The sequence below is a fragment of the Mauremys reevesii genome, linkage group 16 (assembly GCF_016161935.1).
Source record: "Mauremys reevesii isolate NIE-2019 linkage group 16, ASM1616193v1, whole genome shotgun sequence".
Lineage (NCBI taxonomy): Eukaryota > Metazoa > Chordata > Testudines > Geoemydidae > Mauremys > Mauremys reevesii.
This window is the reverse complement of record NC_052638.1, coordinates 27,243,924-27,271,132: the sequence shown is the minus strand read 5'-3', so window position 1 is coordinate 27,271,132 and position 27,209 is coordinate 27,243,924. Positions and strand designations below refer to the sequence as shown.

Below are 27,209 nucleotides of genomic sequence, written 5' to 3'. Positions count from 1 at the left end.
ATAAACTGAAAAAAATGTTTCACATTAAAAGAGCATTGAAAAATAACAGGAAAAGGGTATAATTACCAGCATACAAGGACCAGATTAAGACAACCAAATGTGAAAAAAAATTGTTACTTTTGTTTTTGAAATGACATCCATGAATAAGTTCAATTTCTGTTTTCATAAAAATAATTTAAATAAATCATATTGATTTTGTATTCTGTGTGGAGAACTACTGAATGTATTGCAGCTATATTGACTTCCAGAATGACAGTGAAGATGGGATGATGGTTAAGAAATAAAAAAATTGGGATATGTGTATCCAGACTAGGGTTGCCAACTTTCTAATGGCACAAAACCGAACACCCCTGCCCCACCCCTTCCCTGAGGCCCTGCCCCTGCCCCACCCTTCCCTGAGGCCCCGCCCCATTCACTCCATCCCCTCACCCTCTGTTGTTCATTCTCCCCCAAACTTACTTTCACAGGGCTGGGGCAGGGGCTTGGAGTGTGGGAAGGGGGTGAGGGCTCCAGCTGGGGTGGGGCCAGAGATGAGGGGTTTGGGGTGCAGTAGAGGGCTCCAGGGTGGGGCAGAGGGCTGGGCTGTGTGTGAGGGGGATGGGGGCTCCAATGGGAGCTGAGGGACCAACACTCAGAGCGGCATCAGCATGCAGAGCCTCCCTGGCCACCCATGCACCTAGGAATTGCAAGGACCTGGTGGCCGCTTCCAGGAGCCCTGCGGAGGTAGGGCAGGCAGGGAGCCTGCCTTAGCCCTAGGTCCTGGCTGCGCCACCAACTGGACTTTTAACAGCCCGGTCAGTGGTGCCGACCAGAGCTGCCAGGATCCCTTTTTGACCAGGACACCTGGCAATCCTCCTACAGACATAGCCACCATGAAATAACCTAGATAAGGATCAGGCTTGTGGTAATAATTTGATATTAATAAATATTTCATGCATGGCTGAGAGTAATAACTTGATTACAGATTAGCATTGGAGGAGCTGGTAGCAATACCTTTATTTAGATTGCCTAACACTTTCCCTTTATTGTGATATTTTCCTTAAGGAGGTCTCACATCTACATTGTTTCCAGCAGACCTTTGATACTTGATAGGGGAAGTCCCCTCAATATAGAGAAGTGCCCTTCCTTTGTCCTGTGAAATTCCATTCAGATTTATTGAAGAGAGATAGTATTAAAAGTCACCATTGCCTTCTCCCTTCCATTCCTCAGAAAGATTTTGACAGCCTGCCAGAATCACTGAAGTTTCCAATGACAGGTTCATGCTACCACCAAACAGCAGCAGATACTGCACTGAGAACACCTGTGAGCTGCCAGAGCAGCTGTAGCAGGAAGGGGGAAGGGAGAGTTGGGCTTCCCCTCTCAGCCCTTTTCCAACCTGGCATTTGGGCCCCATGAGAGCCTGCATAGGGCAGTAGTTCCCTCATCTTTGGAGGGTGGAGGCAGCAGCAAAAGAGAGTCAAGCTGAGCTGCTCCTGGAATGCCCCTGGACCTAGCATAAGGCACAAGCTTCCCATCTTCCTCCCTGGTGGCACCAGCTTTCCCAGCTCCAGGAATGGGGGAGAAGGAGCTGAGCTTGGTTCCCCTTGTAGCTCTCTCCAGTCCCAGCACATGGTACCAACAGCCACCCAGGGCATCACATGAAGCTCGAGCCCCTCTCCACACACACCCACACCTGAGCTGGGCTCCCCATGCCCACCCTCTGGATTCACCCCACTCAGGGGTAACAGTCTTCTGCTGCTGCCACCTAATGTAGTTATTCCTGTAGCTCAAGTGAAAGCAGTCTGAGCAGCAGTAGTAAAAGCTACGGGTACATACCCGGTAGGTGGTGCATAATTAGGAGTGGGCTCTTACAGACACATAATAGAAATGGTTATTATCTGTGTCCTTAAAACACCTAGGAAATTACATACAAAAACTATGTTAAAAGAATGTTATTTAGGTCTGCAAAGTCAAGCACTCAAGGGTTTGGAAATGCTAGCTTTATGGTTGTCTGCAGCTGGATGGGAGGAGGAGGTGAGGAAGTAGCTGGATCTACTGAGTTGGGAGTACTTGTTCCCTGCACACCCCACACCTCTACCAAGCTCCTCCAACTTAAGTTGATGCTTTTCAGATAATTCCATAAGTAGAGCCCTGCGTGGATACAAAATTTGTATTTGCTTCCAGTCCGCAAACATGGTCCGCACATATCCACATCCCCAGATATAAAGTGGATATCTGCAGATTTGCAGTGCTCTATCTGTAAGATTAACTAATCTTGCCAAGTTGTCTGTACCTCTGCCCCTTTTCCCACAGTATTTTCCAATTCCCTATTCTTCTCTTCTACATTGAGTGAGAGATATGTACTTGATACATGAACTGGACCTTACACTCAACTCAAATAAAAATGTTAGAACTCATTTTGATTGGGACACAGTAATACTGTAGAAAGTTTTGTCTCATGTTCCTTTCTGAACGTTTCCTATTCTGCCATTCATTCTCTTTATAAAACGTCTATATATGGTAAACCCCAAGTGAACCTGTTGAAATTGAACAGTGGGAATGATGGGAATGTACTGTATTTTGGGTTTACACATGCACTGTCTTTTATGGTGTCATATTTTCCCAGATAATTACCATGAGAAAAGTGCAGCTGACTTCACTGTCTGAGTTATTTGTCATGTAATAAATTATTTGCTGACACCAGGACCTCTTTTTGTTGAATATTATAGTCACATCCAAATGCCTTGATTCTGCTAGGGGCTTCATGTGGGTGGACCCCAGCACCCACACAGACCCCACTGAAAGCAATTATTGAAGCAGAAGGATAATTTTAGTTTTTAAATTTCCTGCTGTACAGCAGGTGGGTTATATTAAATTGCACTGAACCACCTGGAGTATTTGTTTGCTTTATTTTGAAGCTATGTCAAGGGCACCTAAAACATGGATAGACTCCTGGTTTTAGTAATTGCACACATCTGAATAAATGCACATTATTTAAAATATACACATTATTTTAATAATATGGAAATTAATTGAAGCTAAAATTACCCAGAAAATTAAAACCTAGTAACTCAATAGAACAAAACAAAAATAAACATAGCTATTCAGTTTGCATGGTAAATCACCCATGTGCTCTGAACCTGCAGAAGCCTATATATGTGTTCACCTCTATGCCCTGTCAATAGCCCCATTGACTTTAATGGATGTACTCACAGTACATGAAGTTAAGCACATGGATACATCTCCAGAATCAGGGCAATAGGCTAGTAGCCATGATTGTGGACATCCCTTTATGAGCACAGTAGATTCTAGGATCCCACATATGGATGCAAGCCGTTACTATCGAGTCACCCAGATGTTAGGAGTTTGAACACTGTGTAAAAATGCAGAGGTGTTTTTGCTGATTCGTGCTAATAGGTGGATCTTATTAATTCCAGCCAGGATTTAAGAGGGGTTAGAGTCCCCTTTTAGTGCAAACTAAGTTATGATAGCTTGCATGGAAAAGACTAGGAATAGCTACGTTTGGGGATTTATGTGTTGGGCTGATTTATGTGTTGCTGTTCAATTAATAATAAAGCCAAACCCCGGGAGGGATTCTAGGGTGTGCTCCTGAAATCAGAACTCTACTTGCTCACAATACCTTTTAAAGCATGTCTTGCAAATTATAGGAATATGGAGGGAAAAGCAATAACCTAATTGCTTAATCTCTTTGGTAGTATGTTTATTAATTATTATTTTTATTTTATTATTTTTGCTGTCCAGATATCTTATTTGTGTCATAGTCCTGTATAAAGAAAATTAATGGTGGTGTGGAATTCTCTTTCAACTAAGCAAAGTTTGCATCTCACTTGGGGCTTACCCAGTGTAGGTCCTTTGGGTAGAGGATCTCCCACTGAAGTTGATGGGAGTTCTGTGCTCAGAGCCTTGTGAGACTGAGCTCTTGAAGGTTGTAATTCTAATTTTGCAAACTCATTTCTGGACTCTGACATTTAGATTATTCATGTTTCTTCACAACTCTCACTCCAGTTTTCCGTATCAAATTTCTAAAACATTAAACACCAGTATGAATGAGAGAAAGGTCCTTTTTCTGATGCCCACATTTAGGAAACTGTAGTTAGGTTATACCAGTAGAGGTATTGTACAATAATGCAGTATCAAGGATGTACTGAAAATGCCCTAATTATAACACTGAAGTTATAATTGTGAGATCACTCTTAACACCATCATTAGACTTTAATGCAACCCTGTTCATAAAAGTCTCTCTGTGGCACCAATACAAATCGTAGTTGACAGACCAAACTATCCCATCTTACACTGGTATGAACCATGCTTTTTGCAAAAAGTACCAAACAAAGATGTGACCTAAAATCTGTTCATTCTAGCCAATTTATTGTCCCATAAAAGGTATCACATGGTAGATTTAGTCTAATTCAAGGATACTATGTATGAGGGAGCTGTTAAATATCCACTAAATTAAAATATACAACCGTGCAATTATGATTTAGAGTTGTATATTGGATAGATGATTTATTGCAAGAAAATACAGTGCTTCTCCTTTTTTTACTTTGCTAGTTTCATTTTTCTCAGGCTTTATGTTTGCCAAGTCATTATAAATTTTCCCTTCTGTTGAAACTTCAGTGACTATTAAAATATTTGGCATGTATATGCTGTTCACAGAAATCAAATATTGACTTATTTCGTTCTTGTTATCTGGTGTCTTTGTACAGTTCCCTGTTATCCTCAGTGATCAAACCGATTACAAATTATAATCCCAAAGAGTTACTTTTTCATTCATTGTTTCAACACACGCACACACAATTTAACTATAGCTCTCAGTCAGAAGTGTACTGCTATAATGGCCAAACGTTGCTTGCTTTATGTAAACCATCCCATGAATCCAATAGAACCTTCATACCTTGGCTTCCATTTCTTCCTATGCTACTTTTTCCTTCCTTTTTCTCCTTCACCGACTCCTAAATCTTTTCCTTCTAGCCCACCTATTAGAATGACTGCCTAGTTAATATATGTCAAGCCCCTTCGCCTCCTTGAAATCTCTTCTGAAACCTCAGAAATCTTCAGTGAGGCCTACCAGCAGTAGTATGTGCCCACAACTTATTTTTAGTTATATTGTGCCAATATATCGCTTTAGATTTATCAGCTTTTAGGGGCAGGGATCTGGTTTGGTTTGGTTTTGCCATTTTAACAATGTTGCCAACTTATGATATTTGGGATTGGAAAAGGGGGAAGGTGTCAACTTGTGATATTTGGCGGTGGATGATAGGATGGAAAGGTTAGGGTTAGCTAACCCCAGCTCCTGAAATCATCTGATTGGATGAGAATCTCAACTTTAAATGTTTTAAAAATTAGTATCTAACTTTCATGGTTGTGGATAAAAACTTGACAATATGAACCCTAAGCCTCAGGCATCAGAAGACAAATGAAAAGATCCCAAATTTATTAATTTTTAAAATTTCATAAATTTTAAACTAATTTCATGTTTTTTGGATGATATGACTTAATTTTTGAATGCTTGAGGTTGGCTATACTACTTTCTATTTAGAATTTATTACATATTTTAAAGTTCTGTGTGCAGTTCTTGTACTATAATAATAAAACTACTAACTAGTTAGAATTTCTTTAATTTCTTTAATTACACATAAAATCCAAATATAACCTTAATATAACTATTGTCTAGAAACCAACAGCATCAATAAATGCAGTGTAAGGGGAGAATGCACTATCAGGATAAACTAGATACTGTTTCAGGAACTTGAGGTGCTTGCTGGTTCTCAAATGGTGAGCATTTCAACATTTCATCTGCCCTGATCTAATGTATTCAAAGGTTCAAAGGGTGAACAGCCTATATCCACACTGATAGTACTTCTGCAATATTTTGTTAATATGCAATGAAGTGTCAACCACATCTATAGATGCATTTAATAAAAAAGGCACTTGACACCCTGTGATGGGTTCCCTCCGGGGTGCCACCTGGAACTGGCTTACCTCTGACCCACCAGCCTGGGCTCCGGCTCACACTGTGCTGCTGTGACAAGTTGCAAAGCCCTCCAAGCTTGCACTTCCAGCAGCATTCACACAGGTAGGGACACACCCAGCAGCAGTCACATGCAGGCTTTCTCACCACCAGCCTCCCAGCCTTCTTCCCACTTGCTGGAAAGCTCTTTTGCTGTGACCTGGGTCAAACAGTTCCCATTGTGTAGTGCTATCTCTGAGAGGTTTCTACTGTACACAGTTTCTGGGATAATCCTTGTGCTTGTGTGCATTTCCTCAATAAGCCATTAACATTGTTTGGCCTTTTTACTGTTGTACCTGAAAGGCTGCTCGTGGGTGTTTTCAACCTCTGAACATGTTTCAGTAATACACAGGGGCGCCTCTAGACATTTCGCAGCCCCAAGCACGGCATCATGCCGTGGGGGGCGCTGTGCCGCTCGCTGGTCCCGCGGCTCTGGTAGACCTCCCTCAGGCATGCCTGCGGAGGGTCCGCTGGTCCCACGGCTTCGGTGGACCTCTCGCAGGTGTGCCTGCGGAGAGTCCGCTGGGCCCGCGGCTTCGGTGGAGCCGCGGGACCAGCAGACCGTCCGCAGGCACGCCTGCAGGAGGTCCACCGAAGCTGCGGGAACAGCGGACCCTCCGCAGGCATGCCGCCGAAGGCACCCTGTCTGCTGCCCTCCCGGCTACCGGAAGAGCGCCCCCTGCGGCATGCAGCCCCAAGCACGCACTTGGCGTGCTGGGGCCTGGAGCCGCCCCTGGTAATACATACATAGCCAAACTTCATAACTTCGCCTACGGTGATAGCACATACCCTCCAACAAGATATTAATGTCTAGAAGATCAAGCCTTTTAGAATAACACCTCACAAGGTGCACTTTGTACAAAACACATCCTAATGACATGACAGTGGTGAATATTGGGGTGCCAAGATGTCACACATCCAATTCAGATATACCACTCCCACTGTTAAAGTTAGGCTACAAAGAAAATCACAAAAGATCTACCTCAGCAATATGTACTCAAAGCACTTCTTAGCCATTCACTACATCACCACCAAATAACTATTTTTTTCTTTTAAGTCCCTGAGGTTGTGCTCATTAGCTCCTATCTACAGTTTCACATTAGCATGCACCAGCTATGTTGTCACAGCTGACACAAAGTCTGTCTGGAGTCTGGAGCCTGTTCATAAAAATTCAGGTATGTATATTTTTTTTAAATCTGAAAAACATGACTTAATCAGCCCCTATGGAACCAGTTCCAGTCTCCTTTGGAGTTATTTAGCAATAATACTTAGTATTTATAGAGCAGTTTTCACCTGTAGATCTCAAATTAATTTACAAATCAGGTTATTCCCCTTTTACAGTTGGGGAAACTGAGGTAGGTATGACTTGTCCAACATCACACAGCAGTGACAGAGTGAGGAATAGAACCCAAGTCTCATGATAAACACACTGGTGATCTGTTCATTGGATTACACTGCTATGATCTAATCAAGGAGAAATAGGAGTCAATAGAATGAAGCTTAGGAGGGCTTGACATATTTAAAAAGTTATTTGTTAAGTATCATTGTGTTGAATGCCCTTTTAACCTGTCATGTTTTGCTGACATGGATGGATTTCTCATATTTTATTGCAATTTACCATTCAACAAGAAAATGATCTTAGGATGTAGCCTTATGTCTATGGAAAACATGGGAAAAGCACCACAGTCTCAGATGGGCTGAGAAAGTGCAGCTGCTCTTTCAGCTCAAAATTGGAGACACTCAGAATTTGAACATCTATTACTTGATTTTCCTCACTGAAACCAGTGTAACTTCACTGATATCAATGGAATTATTCCTGATTTTTATGTTTATAAAATAAGTGAGATCAGAATCTGGCTCCTACCCTCATCTTAACATTAAAAAGTGTTTTGGGGACAGAATCAATGGAAATCCAGGGCATCAGAATTATATAATCATCTACTTGACATATTCAAATATGAAAATCAGATACACACCCTTCCCCCCATTTAGAAGGGAATTTCTTGACATCAGAATAGACACTGCCTCTAAAAGAGACAAACCTGATTAGCTTTTGGGGATGTTTTACATCACATATTCTCTGCACCGTGTTGGAACATTTCCCTGAATCCCAACTATCCAAACTTAAATTCTTTTCAAAATGCAAGAGCTTATCTCCTCTCCCACTTCTGAAAGGAACGTGTTTCTTCTCTTCTCAGAAATTTTCCTGTGCCCTCCTTTTCGGGCCAAATTCTTATCCACAGGTAAACATATACATAGAAGGAGATGAAAGCTTGATAGTTTTGAATGGAGAAAATATACACTAATCATTACATATAATGTCAAATGACTTCAGTGGCATTGTGCTGTATGTAAGATGAGAATTTTCAAGATTTTCTATATAATTGTCCCTGTTCCACCTCTCTGACTTCAGCTTTTACAATTTTATGGCCTATTCCCTATAGCCCTTGAATGCCAGACTTCTCAAACGTAGCCCTTTCCCAGCTACTCCAGAGTGAGTAGCTGATCCTTTTCCTGTTTTTGCCCCGATCATATAGAACAGCTTTCCTGCCTATTTGCAGCTAAATGATTCTATGATTCTCTTCAAATCCCATCTCACAAATGTCATCTGGTCTCCCGTACCTATTGAGTGACCTAATACAGATATTGCACCACTTAGCTAAAATCAATGTAAAAACTAATTTGGTTAAACCAGTGCAAAAGTCCTGTGTGACACACTTGCATCAGTCTATAGCTGGTTTACAGTGGATTAACTTGCATCAGTCAATCACAGAGATTTCATATCAGGCTCATTATTTAAATTGAGAGGTTCAGAAAAAGAAAATTAAATCATATTAAATAACTCCAAGAATGTGAGTACTGCATACCAATATTTTCATTGATTTTTCTTTATTTCTTTTTGTCTCTTTCCTTTTCTTGGTTCCGTAGTAAGAGCATTCATATCATTGTGTGTGATTGCTGTAATTAAAAACACTGATGCATTTGTATAATGCAGTCTTGACAAAATCTAGCACCCTCAAATCTAGCAAAAAAGTATGGATTTGGAAGCATGATCAGTCTGAATGTCTACATGCATCCCTAAAATATGCCTTTACCAATAATTGCTCTGAGTTAGTGTGAGCCACCAAGACAAATTCAGAGCAGATGTAATCAGGTGCAGATCCATTTATCTTAATTGGTAACTACAGTATATGTTGCTATTGGTCAAAAATGTATCCAGCTAAGGATAAATTAATGTTTTATTTACGTGTCTCTTTTGGTACAGTCTCTTTGGCATGGTAGAGACATCTGAGCTGATACCTTTAAGCCATACCACAACCAGATTGTTGCTACCAGACCCCACCTTTCTTTGTCATGCCATGATGAGGAGTGGTCCCTCTTGTAACAAAGATTCCTCAGGCTTTGTGAACTTTTGCAGCAACAGATTGGATAGCCCATCTGGCTGCCTCTGGCCTTTTTATGGTGTAGCAGGACACAGGTAGGCAATGAACTGGACCAGGTTATGGAGACTTAGCAAGCTGGTACTTTTCTTTCAAGTCTGCCATCTTGTATTCCAGAAACTAAGCTATGATGCTGGGTTGTTGTTGTTTTTTTTTTTTTTCAAAATGTAAGTCTCCTTACAAAGATGACCTGATTACAAAGAAAAGGTACAAATTGTGAATTGAGGATAAACCAATATGTAGTATCTGCCTGAGTCTGCAGACAGCATGAGTCAGTAGCTCTGAGAAGGGAAAAATCCTTTAATTCATCTCATGTTGACTCTGAAGCTTAATGATAATTTCAATGTAAACATTATTAACTATTTCACTGTTGAACAAAATATTCAAAAAAGAAGAAAGATGACGATCAGATGTCACTCCATGTACAGCACCCAAGAAAGAAGGAAGATGCTATTAAGAAGATTTGCACAGTTTATTGTGAGTGATGTCTAACATTGGCAGGTCAAGTGGGTAGGGCTCAGTTTGTGGATGGAGCTTGAGAGAATACATCTACTTTGTCCCAGATTTGACCCTGGGTATAGGACACATGCCACTAGCCACCTGACAGCGTATTGTCTTCTGGCCAACTGAATGCGTCTATAATACTGGGAATGGGGCACTGACAATTCTAGAGGTTCCCTTTGTACCAGTGCAGAGTAGGCACTGGAAATGGGGTGAGCAGTGGCAGCAGAAATCAGAGTGGAATCTGTGTAGCTGGGACCATCAGGAACTAAGATCCTTCCCTCTTCCTGCAGGAATTGCTTTAGCTGCTCTGTGTCTTTAAGAGGCTGACACTATCCTGCAAATGAGCCATTATAAAGGCAGGTATGCAGCAGCAATTGGATCAAAGAGCTGAGAGCAAAGCAGAGCACAGCAGTCTGCATAATGACCGGACACCACTGCTGGGGATACGGACAGGATGACGGTATGTTACATCCATCCTTTCCTAACCTAATCACTCTCTCTTTTTCTCTCCTACACATCAGCTCCTCAATATCCTTGTCTAATCCTTGCAGAGATGCCTGTATTTCATCATCTGCAGGCATCAAATGTGCAGCAGGCAGTTAACTAGTTTATCAATATTAAACAACACCGAAAGAAGGGCACCTGGAGATGACAAACTTCACCTGCTGCAGTCCTGTCATAATCAGCAGCACTGCCATAATCTGTATGTAAGAAACCTGCATCTTTCTTAAATGGGGGTGGAGGACATTGAGAGTCTTTTCTGCAGATATTTTAGCCATCTCCTCGGCAAAATGATGATAGTAAACTGGGGTTTTATTTCTCCCTCTAAAGCAATCATTTGAATGAAAGAGATTTGGTGGATTGATAATGGACAGTCTGATCCCACTAAGATGACTAAAATGTGATATTCATGCTATATAGCAGGGGTTGGCAAGCTTTCAGAAGTGGTGTGCCGTGTCTTCATTTATTTACTCTGATTTAAGGTTTCGCGTGCCAGTAATACATTTTAACATTTTTAGGTCTCTTTCTATAAATCTATAATATATAACTAAATGATTGTTTTATGTAAAGTAAATAAGGTTTTAAAAATGTTTAAGAAGCTTCATTTAAAATTAAATAAAAATGCAGAGCCCCCCGGACCAGTGGCCAGGACCCGGGCAGTGTGAGTGCCACTGAAAATCAGCTCGCATGCTGGTGTCGGCACGCGTGCCATTGGTTGCCTACCCCTGTTATATAGGTTCCTTGAATTCCAAGAAATTCTATAGATCAGTATTTAAACACTGGAGGCATTTTTTATTAAACAAGCCATACTATTCTTTCTGGTGTTTAACAGCCCCTTTAATTTAGAGTTATTCTCTTTCTGCGCCTCCTGCTCCTCAAAAAAGTATATGTGTAAAGAAAACTTATGTGGAGACTATGTAGATTCCTGAAAATTTGTACAATATCTATATCATTTGAAGAGAATGGATGGATGAATGACTGATGTTACCCCAGTAAAACAAGTTTATACATGACTGAGTTAAAGCTAGAACACTGAGTGAAAGATGCATAGCTCCGGCAGATATTATTTGTAAGTGTGTATGTGTATTTGTATGTATCTATTTTATTAATAAAAAGCTTATGAGGAGGCTCAGTTATATTGTAGAGGCTTCAATAAAATTTCAATACCTAATCTCTTTTAAAAACAGCCCCCAGATTGAGAAAAGAAAAATAAATAGTTTATAAGCTAGTGCTTCAATGCCTGCCAAAGACCGACATAGTATGTTATATTACATTTTTTTTTTAACCAACATAGGTTGGGGAAAGTGCAGTAGTTTACACCTGTCAGTGATTAACATTTTTAACAAAAATGAGAATGCTACAATTAAAGTGTTCTGGGTTATTTTTAATGTATTAAAAAGTCAACATGATAACTTTCCCAAAACAGGGAGTAGAAGAATTACATTGCTGTGTGTTGTAATAAAATACACAAGTGAAACAAAAGTAAAAGGTAGCAATAAATAATTCTTTGATGTAGATATGATCTTGTTATCTTAAACAGCATGAGAGCATTCCTGCTCCTAGAGCAGAAAGCTATGTGATTATACTGGTATTTAATCCCACTCCTTTGGGGTCAGGAAGTCCAAAGATATTGATAATCATCCTGTACTGCTCATGTGCGGTAAAGAAATAGCATAGTGGCATTATGGAATAATAATGCCTGTCTCTCAAAGATTTACTGCAGTCATGAAATGGGTTTAAAAATAAACACATAGTAGCTGAGACATTCTGAGTCATCTGTATCTAATTTGAATCTCGAGCATTTATCACTGTCCTACCCAGGAAAGCTAAAATACACAGTGTATGTGTTTAAAATATCAACAGAGAGAGAAAGAGAGAGAGAGAGAGAGAGATTCCTCAACCAAGTCTATTCTGGAATAATCTATCTGTAATTGCATTTAATTCCTACTGGAAGCTGGGGAATAAGCAGAAAGGTCTTGGTGTGCCTGTGGCTGTATTATGTTCCCATCATTATGCTTTTCATAAAAAAGCTAAATTGCCCACCAGGCTGCACTGCTAGTATCTGTAAACATACACAATACAATGCACAGTGTTTCAGATAACTCCTATGATGACAAATTTACGTGATTTCCCGTGAACATGACATTCACTCTGAGGCTCATAAAAACTTCTAATGATTCTTTTCTATCTGTGGCAAAAGTGAAGTAACACTGTTTTCCTTTCCTTTGTTTCAAAGGGCCTTCTGAGTGGTACAAATCATATCCCATTGCCCAGGGACATCGTCAGTCACCTGTTGATATAGTCTCCACGCAAGCAGCTTATGATCCTAGTCTGAAGCCTCTTATTATCTCATATGAATCGTGTACATCTCTTGAAATCTCCAACAATGGCCACTCAGTCATGGTGGACTTTGAAGATGCTGATGACAAGACAGGTGAGCCTGATGCTGTCTTAGAATTAAGATCTTGTAGCTTATATTTCTTCACCTTCTTAGCTAGAGAGATGATAAAATACATTATTTGAAGTAAAATTAAAGGCTAGTGTACAATTTTGCTCTATTTAAATCTTCTGATATGAGACCAGTGGCATTACTTGCCCGGGATATGTGATTTGAGACACTTTTGTTTTACCATTTTCTTGGGCCTGCCTTTTTTTTTGTTTTTTTTAATACCACAATCTGGCAGAGGTTTTAAAAGTGGAAAGACTGGGCACTCAGCCTCTGTGCAGCGTGTCACTTAGCAGATCCACATCCCTACATGGTAAGGAAGAATTCAATCTGCAGACAGGAAACTCTGCATTTCAATTTGTGGTGGTTCCTCTGAATTGTCCTGAGACGGAAAGGTTGTCACTTCTGCTGAATACAGACCACATGGATATCAAGTGCTTTTGATGACCTAGACCTATCAGCACAGAAACATGGTCCCTCTACATTGATTCCTCTTTCCCATGGCAGAACGGCTTCTTCAGAAATGATACAGACTCTCTCGATAGTTCTGCTGAGGAGACAGACTGTGCATGTTACACAAGCTGCAGCTGCCTTTTATCCTTCATCTTCATCTCTAGGTAGTGTGAGTTTTGGTGTTGTTAAACATTCAATCGGGGTGGCCAAACGTACAGACCCCTTGAGCCGCATATGACAATCTTCAGAAGTTTGAGAGCCAGGGCACACCTGCCAGGGCTCAGGGCTTCAGCCCCATGGGAGGTGCCTGACGGGGCTCGGGGCTTCAGCTCCGCTCCTGCTGAAGCCCCGAGACCCTCCTTCCTACTGGGAAGAAGCCCCTACCCGACCACTCTGCTGCAAGGCAGAGGTCCCGAGCTTCCCCCCAAGTCTGGTAGGTGGAGAATGGCGGGGACTTGAGGGGACTCCATGGGCTATACTTTAACTGTAAAAGACCTGCATGTGGCTCGCAAGCCACAGTTTGGCCACCCTGTATTAGATTGTTCTCCTTTTACCTCTATAGAAAATTTTGCTCTGATTCACTTACACACTGATTCTGAGGCACAGAATATCAGAAATCTATTAGTAACTGGTAAGTAGAGAGGAGCTTTTATATAAATGGTCTCTGGTGGGTCAGTTTGTTTTATTTTAACTTATGTCAGCAACTAATGGTCATTCATCCAGTTTGGTGCTTTTGCTGATGCCAGTTTATTTTGATATTCAAATCAAATGTTATGGTTGCTGGGAAATGAATGTCCTGCAATGGCCTGAGGTACTCTCTATTGCCTTTGAAGTAATCCCATAAGGTTGTTGGAGCATTATCAGGTGTGAGCTTAAGTTACAGCTACTGGATCTTTTAAAAGAAGAAAACCCAAGGACAAGCAAACAGCTCAGTGAATGATCAATTTGCAAGTGTAATTTCTGAGTTTTAAGTAAAGACAATGGATCTGAGTTTGCCTAAAATTAGCTTCTTTAAAGATTCCTTTAAGCATGGGGCCTTAGAAAGTGACTTTGTAAAATGTATCTGGAAAAACGATCTTCACGGACAATTTTAATTTAGTTATAAATAATAGAAATCTGTCCATTTAATAGTGAAATTCACCTAGGTTCGGAGGGTTTGCACTACAGGGTCCTGCATTGCTCCTCAAGGGGAGGGCACCACCGCAGCATCCATGGTAGGGGCTCTCTGCCCCGGTACATTATGGAGGGACTTTCCATCCAGTAGACTGGCATGAAGGGGGCTATTGGAGGAGAGCAAACCTGGAGAGAAGCTACTGGACCTGCACTTGGATAGATCCAGTGATGGGGGGAGGCGGGGTTGGATGAGAGGGATGCATTTCATCTATCCTATAAGCCCCCATTTAGGCCCCAATTTAGCAAAACATATAAGAATGTGCTTAACTTTAAGGGGATGGATTTTAGTCTAGTTAACTTCAGTGGGACTTAAGCATGTGCTTTGGGGTATAAAGGCTAGTTTCCTACACAAAGTCCAATTTGAGCCATGTGGTGGGGTTGTGGACTGCACTCTTAAAAGTTAATATTCCATGTGAAGAGCAGTGAAATAATTTCATAACATGAAACATTTGGAAGCAAATAAAATGATACGGGCTATGTTGATAAAAATACATTATAGACACTGTGTGTGCATACTTTACAATACTTTTTAAATTAATTACCAGTTTTCAGTTCTGTTTGACAGAAGATGAACTTCTTGGTGTCCTGTCTTTTAAAGCACAAGGAAATTACTAGAACTCTGCTGAAATGTTATTTTCTTCCTATAAATGTAGACCACATTGCCTAGGTATTAATGGGCTGCATTTATTAAAAGTATTATTTTAAAATTTAAAATGTTAAAAGTTTGTATTTACCTTGACCAAATCCCATAATCTCTCCTATCTGTCTTCCCCACCTTTGTAAAGTGACTTGAGATCCTCTTATGAAAGGTGCTATGTTAAGTACAAGGTATTTCATATTAACTTCCTCTACCAGGATCAGGTATTAACAGAAAACAGAATATAGAGAATTTTTGCTGGAGGGAAAAAGATAATCCTAAAGAGGAAATATGTAGCAAAATGATCTATGGCTGTGTAAAACTGCACCTTCTAACTCAACAGAACCACTCCCTGTCTTCCATAAAGTCTCAGGTACCTATTTAAAAACACATCACAAACTGTTTCTAATTCCAATTGTTTTTTTTAAATACAAAAACCAGTTCAGCTTTCTGAATTTCAATAGAAAGCATCCATAGCTTGGTTGCTTGGTGGATAGCTATTAAGTCCTTACCTCAAATTTACATTTCCAAAGGCTAAATAGGAATATGGTAAATTTCTATATAAGTAATTGTCAGTAAAAATTTGTTTCTCTTTCTAGTATAAATCTTTCTGCTATCTCTGATATCAGCCAGGAGGAAAAACTCTTTAGCCTCACTTACCTTCTCCTAAACTTGGATAGGGGGGGCTGATGTGAGATATTTACTTACACAGATGATATTGTGAGTTTCCATCAGATTTGGTGGCATTGGATCATAGGTCAGATACATCCCTAATGTAACTTCATTGACTTCAATCAGGAATAAATTTTCCCTATGTTATTAATTCTAAAAATCTGAGAGCCAAGATAAAGCACTTTCTTTGTATTTTGTTAGTTGTGGCTTTGGCGTCTCTTCTGTATACCGTATATCAAAAATATATATATATTTTCCCCTCCTGGCTCTTGAGAGATGCTGTTTCTCCACTATTGATCCAACTAGTTTCTACAGTCAGGCAGTAAAAAACCCAAATATTTAATCTTTTGCATTCTCTTTATGCACTTCCATTTACAGTGATCAATGGGGGGCCCCTTGAAGGTCCCTATAGGCTAAAGCAGTTTCATTTTCATTGGGGAATGAAGCACAGTCAGGGATCAGAGCATACAGTTGACAGCAAATCTTTTCCTTCTGAGGTAAGAACTTTTTCACAACCACTTTACTACAACCAGGATGCAAACCTGAAACAAAATTTGGAACAGTTTGCATCCAGATCTGAATTTTGCAGCTTGGCCCATCCATTGATTTAACCAAGCAATATACTGCTATCTATATTCATTAATTGAAATGCTGTCTACATGCAGTTTCTAGCTGGCCATTTCTCTCTATCCACAATGGGGTTTGGAAGCAACAGCTCTGCACCACACACTTTAAATAAGTAACCAGTATCTCTTGCTTATATTTGCCTATGCTCTATCTGTCTATTACTGTGTTCATACAGTATGTAGCATGAGAGAGCTCCATTCTTGGTTGGCCCTTTGGCACTACTCTAATAAACATGGTTTTGGGGGTGGGGCCATAGCTCTGGCAGCCAATAGTAGTTTGTAGATAAGGAAGAAGAGACATGGTTCTTGCTGACCCTGGGAGTGCTTTTTGGGGGATGGTGGGATGTTCATTGTCTAATCCACTCAAACGACTGCTGTTTTGGAACCTGGTAAATTCCTAGTTGAGCTGGTTTGTCCCAGAATTTCTGGCAAATCTGCTCTTCAAGCAAAGCTTTATTATGTGATAAATTGACTGATGTTATTGCTTACTAAGCGTAATACAACTGATGTGAGGGCCTTTATCATTTAGCTTGTTCATACTTCTGTTTTATGATTCCCCTTCACAGCTCCACTTGGTTCATTGGAATGCAAGGAAGTATGCAACATTTGGAGAAGCAGCAGCAGCTCCAGATGGTTTGGCGGTAGTTGGTATTTTCTTGGAGGTAAGAGTCATGAAAATAATGGTGTGAGTTTTCTGTGTAGAGGCGCATCAAACTGTCAACTGTTTAAGAACTAAAACACATAGTTGAGAAGAACTGTTTGGGGAAAATAAATGACTTTACTGGAAGCAGTGACTCAAGGCAGACTGCAATTAAACCTACTTCAGTGGGAACATGCCTAAGACAGAAAATGGCCTGTTATATATTCAAAGCATAATTATTAACTATATCATATCTATATTCTCATGCAACTGTATCCATTTCACTTGTAGACTGGAGAAGAACATGCCAATATGAACAGACTAACTGATGCCTTGTATATGGTAAAATTTAAAGTAAGTTTTTTGTTTGCTCTTGTATCTGTTTTTCTTCCCCTCACTTGGATGACTTTTAAACAGTATAAACTTGTGCATGAGCTTGAGTGAAATAAAAACAAATTAAAGCAGCAAATTCCATTTCCGCCCCCCTCAAAATTCATCCATCATTAGTACATAACGTAATGCAAGGGCATATAAAAGTGATAGTTTAAACACTCTTCATTCTAATGTATTGTCTCTTACCACTCATAGTTGCCTTGTATCCTAGAATTGTAGAATCTAATGCACAAAACTTCAGTATAATCCCCTTATGCTAACAAGGAGTTCATAATGAATGAACATGTTGTTCCTGCCTCTGTGTGTTTTGAGAAGGGACTGTTGAATTCTGATGTTGTGGATATGTGCTTGGCCATAACTCGCTTCCCCGCTTTGAAAGGAAGTGTTGCCCCTTCAGGCATTTCTTGTAATTCCTTTTAAAAATGGCAGGACTGCCCTTCAGGATGAGATGCCCTTGTCCTCACTCCTGCTGGGTTCTGGGCTGAGCAGAATTTTGCCGACATGTTGGCGTTTTTTGGTTGCGTGGCTGTGGAGTGTGAGTGAGCAGGTGCCCCCTCCTCCTGATCTGCTTCTCAGTAACAATGCCTGGATCCAGGAGTCCTGTTCTGGACCACTGTAACCATGAAGATATTCATGTAACCTCTCCTGGCACTGCACTCAGTGCCAGCTCAACATCCCTCTGCCACATGCTTACCTGAGCTGGAAATTACACCTACAGCTTCAGGATAAACCTGCTCTTTGTTCTAGATTTGGGTGTTTGATTGCAGAGGCAAGGGTGTTTGATTGCAGAGGCAATCTTTGCCTGGATTGCCTTGTTGCTCCACACGCCAATCAGAGTAGTAAGGCACAAAAAGTGGCAGATAATTAGCACTGGAATGCCACAATTCAGTAGAAGCAAATGCTGGTGATGAAGTGTGCACCATTAGCAGCTCATGGTGGGCACTATACAGAGGAGAGATTTTCTCAATGGGGAAGGGACACTAATTGCAAGGGGACCTTTTGTTTTACTAGCTCAGTGCTAACACAGGCAGCAGGGACATACATCCCTTGTCAGCATCTGGGTCTGGGATCACCACAGCTCATGTGATATCACCACAATACTAGATAAGTGCTATTCTCATGATGTTGTTGTGCTTAGACAGAGCCAAATTATCATCCCATTATTCTTGCAATTTTAAGCTATCAGTTGGTGTTTCTGTTTCTCAATAAATATCTATCTCCTTAAACACATTTTTTTTAAAAAGAAATATAATGTATCTGTTCCTTCCAGGGGACAAAAGCTCAGTTCAGAACCTTCAACCCAAAATGCCTCCTGCCATCAAGTCTAAATTATTGGACATATCCTGGTTCTCTAACAACACCTCCTCTATATGAGAGTGTAACATGGATAGTGCTGAAAGAGCCCGTCAGGATTTCTGAGAAACAGGTAAACTTGCAGTCAGCTTGTCCCCAAATTTTGATATTCTTGGCTTAATTTTTTTTTAGAGTTCAAAATGGGATCTGTGGGCAGTGATTGTTTTCTTTGTACAATGGGACTAATTTAAGAAATGGCAAATAGCCTGAGATGTCTAGTCTTGAAGTACTGAATGATGGATTTTGTGGATAATGTAGAAAGCCAACATATTGTTTCAGAGTAGCAGCCGTGTTAGTCTGTATCCACAAAAAGAACAGGAGTACTTGTGGCACCTTAGAGACTAACAAATTTATTTCAGCATAAGCTTTCGTGGGCTACAGCTCACTTCTTCGGATGCATAGAATGGAACACACAGACAGATGATATTTATATATCAGCTTTCGTGGGCTACAGCTCACTTCTTCGGATGCATAGAATGGAACACACAGACAGGAGATATTTATACATACATAAATATATAAATATCATCTGTCTGTGTGTTCCATTCTATGCATCCGAAGAAGTGAGCTGTAGCCCACGAAAGCTTATGCTGAAATAAATTTGTTAGTCTCTAAGGTGCCACAAGTACTCCTGTTCTTTTAACACATTGTTTGTTATGCCTCCACAAAGATATAATGGACCAGATTCTGCCCTCCTTTATACCCATGCAACCAGGTCTTAGTTGAATGCAAGGACCTGCCTGGAATTTCTTTGCTATCTGTCAAATTAACATTCTCTTATCTATTTCACTCTATTTGCCAGGAAAATGACTTAAAAACTTAAGTTCAGATTTTCAAAGTTATTTAGGTACCTAAATATGCAGATGGGTGTCTAGTGGGCTTTTCAGATGTACCTAGGTGCCCGACTCCCATTGATTTCAATGGCAATTAGGCACTAAGGTACTTTTGAAAATCCTACTATATACCTATCTCCATCATTAGATACCTTTACAAATCTGGCCCTTAGGCCAAATTCTGTTTTAACAAACACTGGTGTAACTCAGCATGATTTAGCCATTGATATTTCTCTGACCAAATGTAAAAGAAATGTTCATATAACACCTTCCCAAATAGTAATTGATATCATGGGAAGTAGACGCCACATGAGACTGCAGGGGAGATTTGAGACTGAACCTATCTGTAGACATTTTAAAGCACAGATTTATAAGATGGGTTTTTTTTTTAATTTCCAGTGATATTTACACACTTGGTATTATAGAGTGAATAATAAATCATTATTCATAATGTAATATCTCACTCCAAGCCCAGATTTGCCATCTTCAGTGCCCACTCATTCCAAACAATCTTGTTTAAAATTGTTGCTTAAATGATCTTTGATATAGCAAGAAAAATATTTGGTACTTGCTTTTTTATGTATTTTAAAACTGCTGTACAAGCATCACTCATTTTATAGATAGGGAAACTGAGACAGAGATCAAGTGACTTGCCCAAGATTCCATAGGATGTCTGTGGCAGAGCCAGGAATAAAATCCAGATCTCCGACTTTCCACTCCTTTGTGTTAGCCACAAGAGCAGACTTCCTCCCATTCCAACCATCTTCCAAGAGAGCAGTCATATCTGCACATTCATTGTTTCCAAACATTTTATATTTTAGGTCTCTAACTCTTTTCTTCCTAACTTTAACACCTCCATCAGAATCTCGCTTCATGTAAATCTCTTGTTGATTTTATTGACTAGATGTTTTTGTTCTTTTGTGTGAATTTCTAGTGCGTGTGAAAAGTGCCTTATTGTGAGCCCTGGAGACTGAGGTTCTTTATATACAAAACAGGTATAGCACAGGCAGCAGCAGTGCAAGTTTCCCTCACTGCCCCGCCAATGTGCTTCACCTTGGAGGGTGAGAGGATTGTTTAGTCTCCTCCTAGCCCACTTAAACGGAGATGCCAAGGTCTTTATTGCGGTGGTGGTGGCAGTTTTGTAGATACAACAAGCCTACCCCTTGCCAAACAACATAACTCATTATTAATTTGATAACCTCCACGCCCAGGTCACTTAGCACTAGTGTTTTCCAGATTTCTTCCTCCCATTGGATGTCTGAGTTTCAGATAAGTTTTGCATAAATATATTAGTTTGCAGATTTCCAAACTGAATCTCCTTTTGATATTTTCTAATATTTCTAGATCCCTGTTTATTATTTTTCCATCTGCACTGCACTACAAACTGAGAATGTTATCCAGGATCTTCTGCATTCCTGAACCATCCAGTCACAGTAGAGGGTATGATCTGGCCCAAAGAAAGGGAAATTTTAGGCTGACTATCAGGAGAATTTCCTGGCAGTGAGACATATTACATTTGAAATATTCTCCCCGATAGGAAGTGATAGAAACAGTCTCTTGGTGCATTTAAAACTAGACTGAGCAAAACACCATAGGAAATAGTCTGATGATAATGGTGGGGGTATTGTCTAGATGACTGAACAGGTCTTTTTCATCTCTAACTGGAACTGAAGCTTCAGAAGTGGGAACTTGCACCTTTCATATGAAAGATTCCAAATATAGAAAACAGTGGAACATATTGAAGTGAGCCAATCATGCATTTCAAACAAATTACTTTTGGAGGTATCTAATATTCAGTAACCGTTGGGAGCCTTCATCTGCCATTAATAGTCTTTCTAGGCTCTTAACTTGAAAATGTTCTGTTATCAGATTGAAAAGTATTGATTGCCTTCCTCTAACCTTTTTTCAATGACATTAACACCAATTGCCTTTGCAAGTAGTAAAGTTATTTCATATGAATTTACAGCTGGAGAAATTCCGAACTCTTCTCTTCACCAGTGAAGGAGATGAAAGGATCCAGATGGTGAATAATTTTCGTCCCCCTCAACCTCTTAAGGGAAGAATAATTCGTGCTTCTTTCAAGGCCTAAAGAAGAAAATTAATCATGATCTTCAAACCTCCAAGTGCTTCCATGTCTGAAAGGCCTCGCAAGATCACTGATCTTCAGATGACTCTCTCATTGAGAAAGCAAAACAGCCATTTCCACGAACACTTTGTGTTGTGGTGCAGCAAAAAAGTCAATACCTCTTGGTTTTATGCTTTGCATGGGCCAGATCCATTCTTTTAAAATAATTATTATGGGATTTTGTTCTCTAAAAGTAAGAACATTTTTAAAAATCAGGAATAATTTAGTAATCCAGGGCGTACTCCAGTAGAATAGTGTGGTCATGTTCCATATTTTTAACCATAATTTTAAGTTTGTATCTTAATATTTTAGAATGGGAAATTGCTTGTGCAATGATCTAATAATAATGATGGGCACAACTTCTAATGATTAGAGCTATTGTCCATAATCTAATCAAGAATGGAATAATATTAATGAGCTCTGACACTGGAAGATCAAAGGCTTAGATCTTTCTGCAGATTTCCTGTGGATTCTATTCAGTTTGACCAGCTCCTCAGGTTTAGAAGATACTTTGATTATATTCTAATTAATTGCAGTTGCCTTCTTACATGCAACCAGATCCTGAAACAGTAGCACATACTAAAAAAAATGTGATTTCTTCCATTCACCTCAAATGGGGTTGACTTTGAAGCCTAATTCAAGACAATTTTAGTGTTAACATTTTTTAAATAATTATTATTAAGAAATAACTCACATAGTGTTATAAATGCACTCAGTGCTTCACAAATAACCCATCTCCCTGCACATCATTGTACTTTGTACAAACATTCACCCAGAGCCATGCATAAATAGTAGGCCATGCATAAATATCGGACCTTAATGCTTAATTCAATTGAAAGGATGTTCCTTAGTAATAAGGCTACGTTCAGATGACTGAGACAGCTGTTACTGTCCTTAAAATAACTAGAGTAAACGCAGTGTTTACAAGTGCTTAATCTTATTCCACAAAAAGAACAGGAGTACTTGTGGCACTTAGAGACTAACAAATTTATTTGAGCATAAGCTTTCGTGGGATACAGCCCACTTCTTCGGGCTGTAGCCCACGAAAGCTTATGCTCAAATAAATTTGTTAGTCTCTAAGGTGCCACAAGTACTCCTGTTCTTTTTGCGGATACAGACTAACACGGCTGCTACTCTGAATCTTATTCCACTCTCTCAGAGCAGTGGGGGGGATTGTGAGAGTTTGCTAGCAAACTTAACCCAGAAGCAGTGAGGGCAGTTGACTTTTGAATAAGCAGGGGCCAGATTGTGATACTCACACTCACGAACAGTACTACCTTACCCCACAAGTAGACCCACTGAAGTCAGTGTATCACCATATATCCAATGTAAATATTTTAACTCTTCCTTGTGTTCACAACTAAAATAGGAATAAGGAAAAATCACAAAGAAAACAAACAACCTTGTCACTACAGAATACCCCATGGACACCCACTTAGGGTGACCAGACAGCAAGTGTGAAAAATCAGGACGGGGTAGGGGGTAATAGGCACCATATAAGACAAAGCCCCACATATCAGGACTGTCCCTGTAAGACTGGGACATCTGGTCACCCTTCACCCACTTAAAAGTCCTACAGCTGCCTTGTATTGTGAGTTTGTTTGATCTTACGAAACTAAGCAGGGTTAGCCCTGTCAATGTTGGGATGGGAGGATTTCTACCTATATGCTGCATGAAATGGTGCTGGGGATCCAGCAGGTGGTGCTGTTCTGTGGGAGTGCCAAATGTGTGAAATAATGGACGAGCTGCCATGCTGCTGGATGTGCTGTCTTTTACTATGTCGGGTACACTTGGAGCGATTGTTGTTATGGCATGGATGTTAACCCTTCAAATTCTACCTCAACTCAGTGCATGCCTCTGCAGCCTGGTTTCCTTCATTTCTTGCCCTAAACGTTATGATGTTGCTGTGCATAGTTAAGCAGATGCTGTGTTCCTCTTTAGGGGGCCTGAAATAGTTATAACTTAACTGCCTTCATTGGCATTAGTCCTGACTTACACTGGTGTAGCTGATGTGTGAATCAGCCACTAGGTTTCAGGAGTAAGTCGAGCACTCCTTGTAGTTGTGAGGCTTCAATTCTGGGTGCTTTCACCTGCTCAGAGGAAAGGTGCCCCTCAGCTGGGCAATGTATTGATATTATCATAATTTCTGCCACTTTGGTGGCAGAATTCTCCACAGACTTCTTTTGTACCAGCTAATCAACCTGACGCTGATGTTAGTTGTAACTGACATCACTACATTCCAATTAGTTATCAGAAATACTGAGCCCGATGCAGAATGGCATGTGCACATTGCGTAATTCAGAGGGAAAAGTGGTAAATTTCAACCATTCTGTCTAATCTATATTTTTCAACCAAGGCTGCCCCCACTTCCCTTCTGCTGTGTAAGAAAAACTGTACAGCATAGGGGAGCAGAGAATCTAAAAAAGAGATGCGCTGGCTCAGTTGAGCAAGTCTCCTCGGAAAGGGAGAGAAGACATCGTATTGTGATTGAGACAATACTGGGAGTGAGGAGCGCAGGGTTCTAGATATGCTGCTTCCTGTGCAGCTTGTGCATTAAACTAAAACTCTCCATCCCTCACTTCTCTTATCTGTGAAATGGGGATAGTGATACTTACCTACCTCACAGGGGTGTTGTGAGGGTTAATTCAGCAATGTTTAGAAAGTCCTTTGAGATCCTTGGCTGGACGGTGCTACCAAAATGGAAAATCATTATGAAGTGCAATGGATTGACCATTATGAATGTGATCTGTACAGCCTGTAGTGCAGGCTGCTATTGCAGAAGGCAGGAATTCTTTATACAAGGTATTCTCAATTTCTTTAACAAATCAAATATATTTTTTTAATAAATGTGTGTGGGGTCTTGCTCTAGGTCTCTTTTGACCAGGTCAAATTCTTGTGCTGCATTAGAAGAACACTCCCCCCGCTGTAATTCACTTTTTCTAGGGCTTCCCCCGCACCCCCATAACCGCACTTTTTCTCCAGAACTGTTTTGTATAAGTCTGTACCAGATTTTCCTGAGATCAAGGGAGGCTCCAAACTACTTAATGACTCAAAGTTTCCCTCATTCTCAAAGGGACCCTGAACTGTTGCATAGTAAACAGCACAAATACAGATATGATTTATCTCCTCTCAAACATTTGATTTAAAAAAATCAGTTTACTTGGGCAGGCCGCTTCTCTGAAACCTGTAATCTAAGAAGCATTTTAACATATGCCAGATTTATTTCACAAAAGCATCTACCCATCTTCTGTGGCTCAATGGGTCCACTCTTGTTAAATGGAGTAATCTTAATTAAAGCACCTCTTGGCCACCATCTTTCTGTATCTGATGTATTCAGCTCTAGTCTTGACTAGATCTTTTTTTGCCTTGTGCCAGAGATGAACAGGGATGTCATGAGTGCTATACGTGTCTGTTCAAAAAGAATTGGATAAGTTCATGGAGGGTAAGTCTATCAATGGCTGGCTCTAGGCAACCCTATACCTTGGACTGTCGGAACTGTCCTGTTTTGTGCACTCCCCCATGAAGCTCTGTTGCTAGCCACTGTTGGAGACAGGATATTGGGCTAGATCAGTGGGTCTCAAACTTTTTTACTGGCGACCCCTTTCACACAGCAAGCCTATGAGTGCGACCCCCCCCAATAAATTAAGCACACTTTTTAATATATTTAATACTATTATAAATGCTGGAGGCATTGGAGGCTGGAGGTTGACAGCTCGCGACCCCCCCATGTAATAACCTCACAACCCCCTGAGAGGTCCCGACCCCCAGTTTGAGAACCCTTGGGCTAGATGGACCATTGGTCTGAACCAATGTTCTTATTTAGCTAAAATCTACCAAACAAACCCTCATTTTAAAATGTAAGGTGTGCATTTAAAAATAAAACATAGATTTGATAGTCCTGGGGTTAATAAAAATATTATCCTGGTCCCGTCTTAGGCAATAATGAAAATATTGTGTTGACCACAAATAGCTTATTGATAAAATAAAAATACCATCATGGAACATTACTTCTTTCTAATTATCAGCAATAAAGCCATTTATATGCCATTTAAGATTTACCATTTAAGATTTTCAAGGTATTCTCTCATTCTGCACATTTATATGATTGAAGAATTTAAGGGATCCTCTACTCCTCTTTTGAATGGAGACCCTCAAGGAAGGCAACATAGTCTAATTAAACCAAGGTTGCCTGTGTCCTGTTCCTGATTCTGCCACAGGCATTCTGTGACCTTGATCATGTCACTTAATCTGTCTCTGCCTCAGTTTATTCATCTGTGAGACAGGGATAATATTTACTTCTTGAGGTTATTGTGGGGCTCAGGGCTTAGCTACATGAACACTTATTTCACGGGAAGCTGGAGAGTAAATTTACCCCATGCTAGCCTGTTGTGCACTAAATGTCCATGTGGACCTGCTGTCATGCACTAAAAGTTCCATGGTGTGCTGTAATCTTTTTCTGTTTCAAAGGGGGTGAGATCAAAGTTCACTCGGCAGCAGGGCTCACATGGACACTTAGTGGGCAGCAAACTAAAATATGGTAGATTTACAGCCCAGCTTGCTGAGAACTACATGTTCATATAGACATGTTCATGTCCATGTTCATATTGTTTGTAAAGAGCTTTAGGGGCCCAATCCCACAAGTTGCTCTGCTTCGTGCTTAGTACCCTCAACTTCCTTTCTTTCTGTAGAGGGTCTGCACTATTCCAGAATAAGAGTGAGGTTAATTGGGAACAGGCAATCAGGAATAACTCCCTGTGTAAACAAGCCCATATTTAGGAGTTGTTTTGCTTTGAGGTTAGAAATCATGAACCGTTCTTACTGTGAATAAGTGTAATCTGTTGATAGGAAAGTTACCCTATGAATTCCTTAATTTTTTCCTTGATGGAGTCAAAATGCATAAGCATTGGAATTCCAGTAGAAAAGCATAAGTGTACAATATGGATCATAGTTATATGCTGTACACACTCCAGAATTTACTTCCCTTTGTAATTATTTTGCAGTAAATTTCACAGGCTAAGTCTCCTTTCTGCCTGGGACCCTTTCCCCTTACTTCTGTTCTTTGAAAGTCGTTGATGTCATGACCAGAGATGACGGAGAAAAGAGGTAAATTGGAGGCCACTGTCTCTCATTCCTATACCACTCTGCTCTCTTTGAGGATTACCCCCCACAGGGGTGCAGGCGACAAGTAGTCTCTTGTGAGGTCTGACCCCTCCCTGTGGTGGAATGTAAATTTCTTATTCACACCTTCCTGTTGCTGGAGAATGGGTGTGTAAGTAGGTGATAGCCCTTTAACACCTGGTGGAGTGTCAGTGTGTCTTTGTCTCTGAAAAATTGGTTTGGGCCTGCTTTTCTTAATCTTGGAGCATGTTATAACAATGCTATACAGCAGAAGCTTATTACTTC

General features: G+C 40.3%; 1 protein-coding gene across 1 annotated transcript; it reads left to right on the top strand.

Moving 5' to 3' along the window:
* The first annotated feature begins 10,374 nt into the window (after positions 1-10,374).
* CA7 (carbonic anhydrase 7) lies at positions 10,375-21,770 on the top strand. The gene is made up of 7 exons (XM_039503939.1): positions 10,375-10,414; positions 12,692-12,889; positions 16,215-16,333; positions 17,029-17,124; positions 17,394-17,456; positions 18,766-18,921; positions 21,648-21,770. The coding sequence occupies exons 1-7, from the start codon at positions 10,375-10,377 to the stop codon at positions 21,768-21,770; spliced, it is 795 nt and encodes a 264-aa protein (XP_039359873.1).
* Positions 21,771-27,209: the final 5,439 nt, after the last annotated feature.

Excerpts from the sequence above, each read along its gene's own strand:
- CA7 (XM_039503939.1), top strand. The coding sequence starts at position 10,375 with ATGACCGGACACCACTGCTGGGGATACGGACAGGATGACG. Across the intron at positions 16,334-17,028 it reads GCAAATCTTTTCCTTCTGAG|CTCCACTTGGTTCATTGGAA; the intron begins GTAAGAACTTTT and ends TCCCCTTCACAG. Across the intron at positions 17,125-17,393 it reads TAGTTGGTATTTTCTTGGAG|ACTGGAGAAGAACATGCCAA; the intron begins GTAAGAGTCATG and ends TTTCACTTGTAG.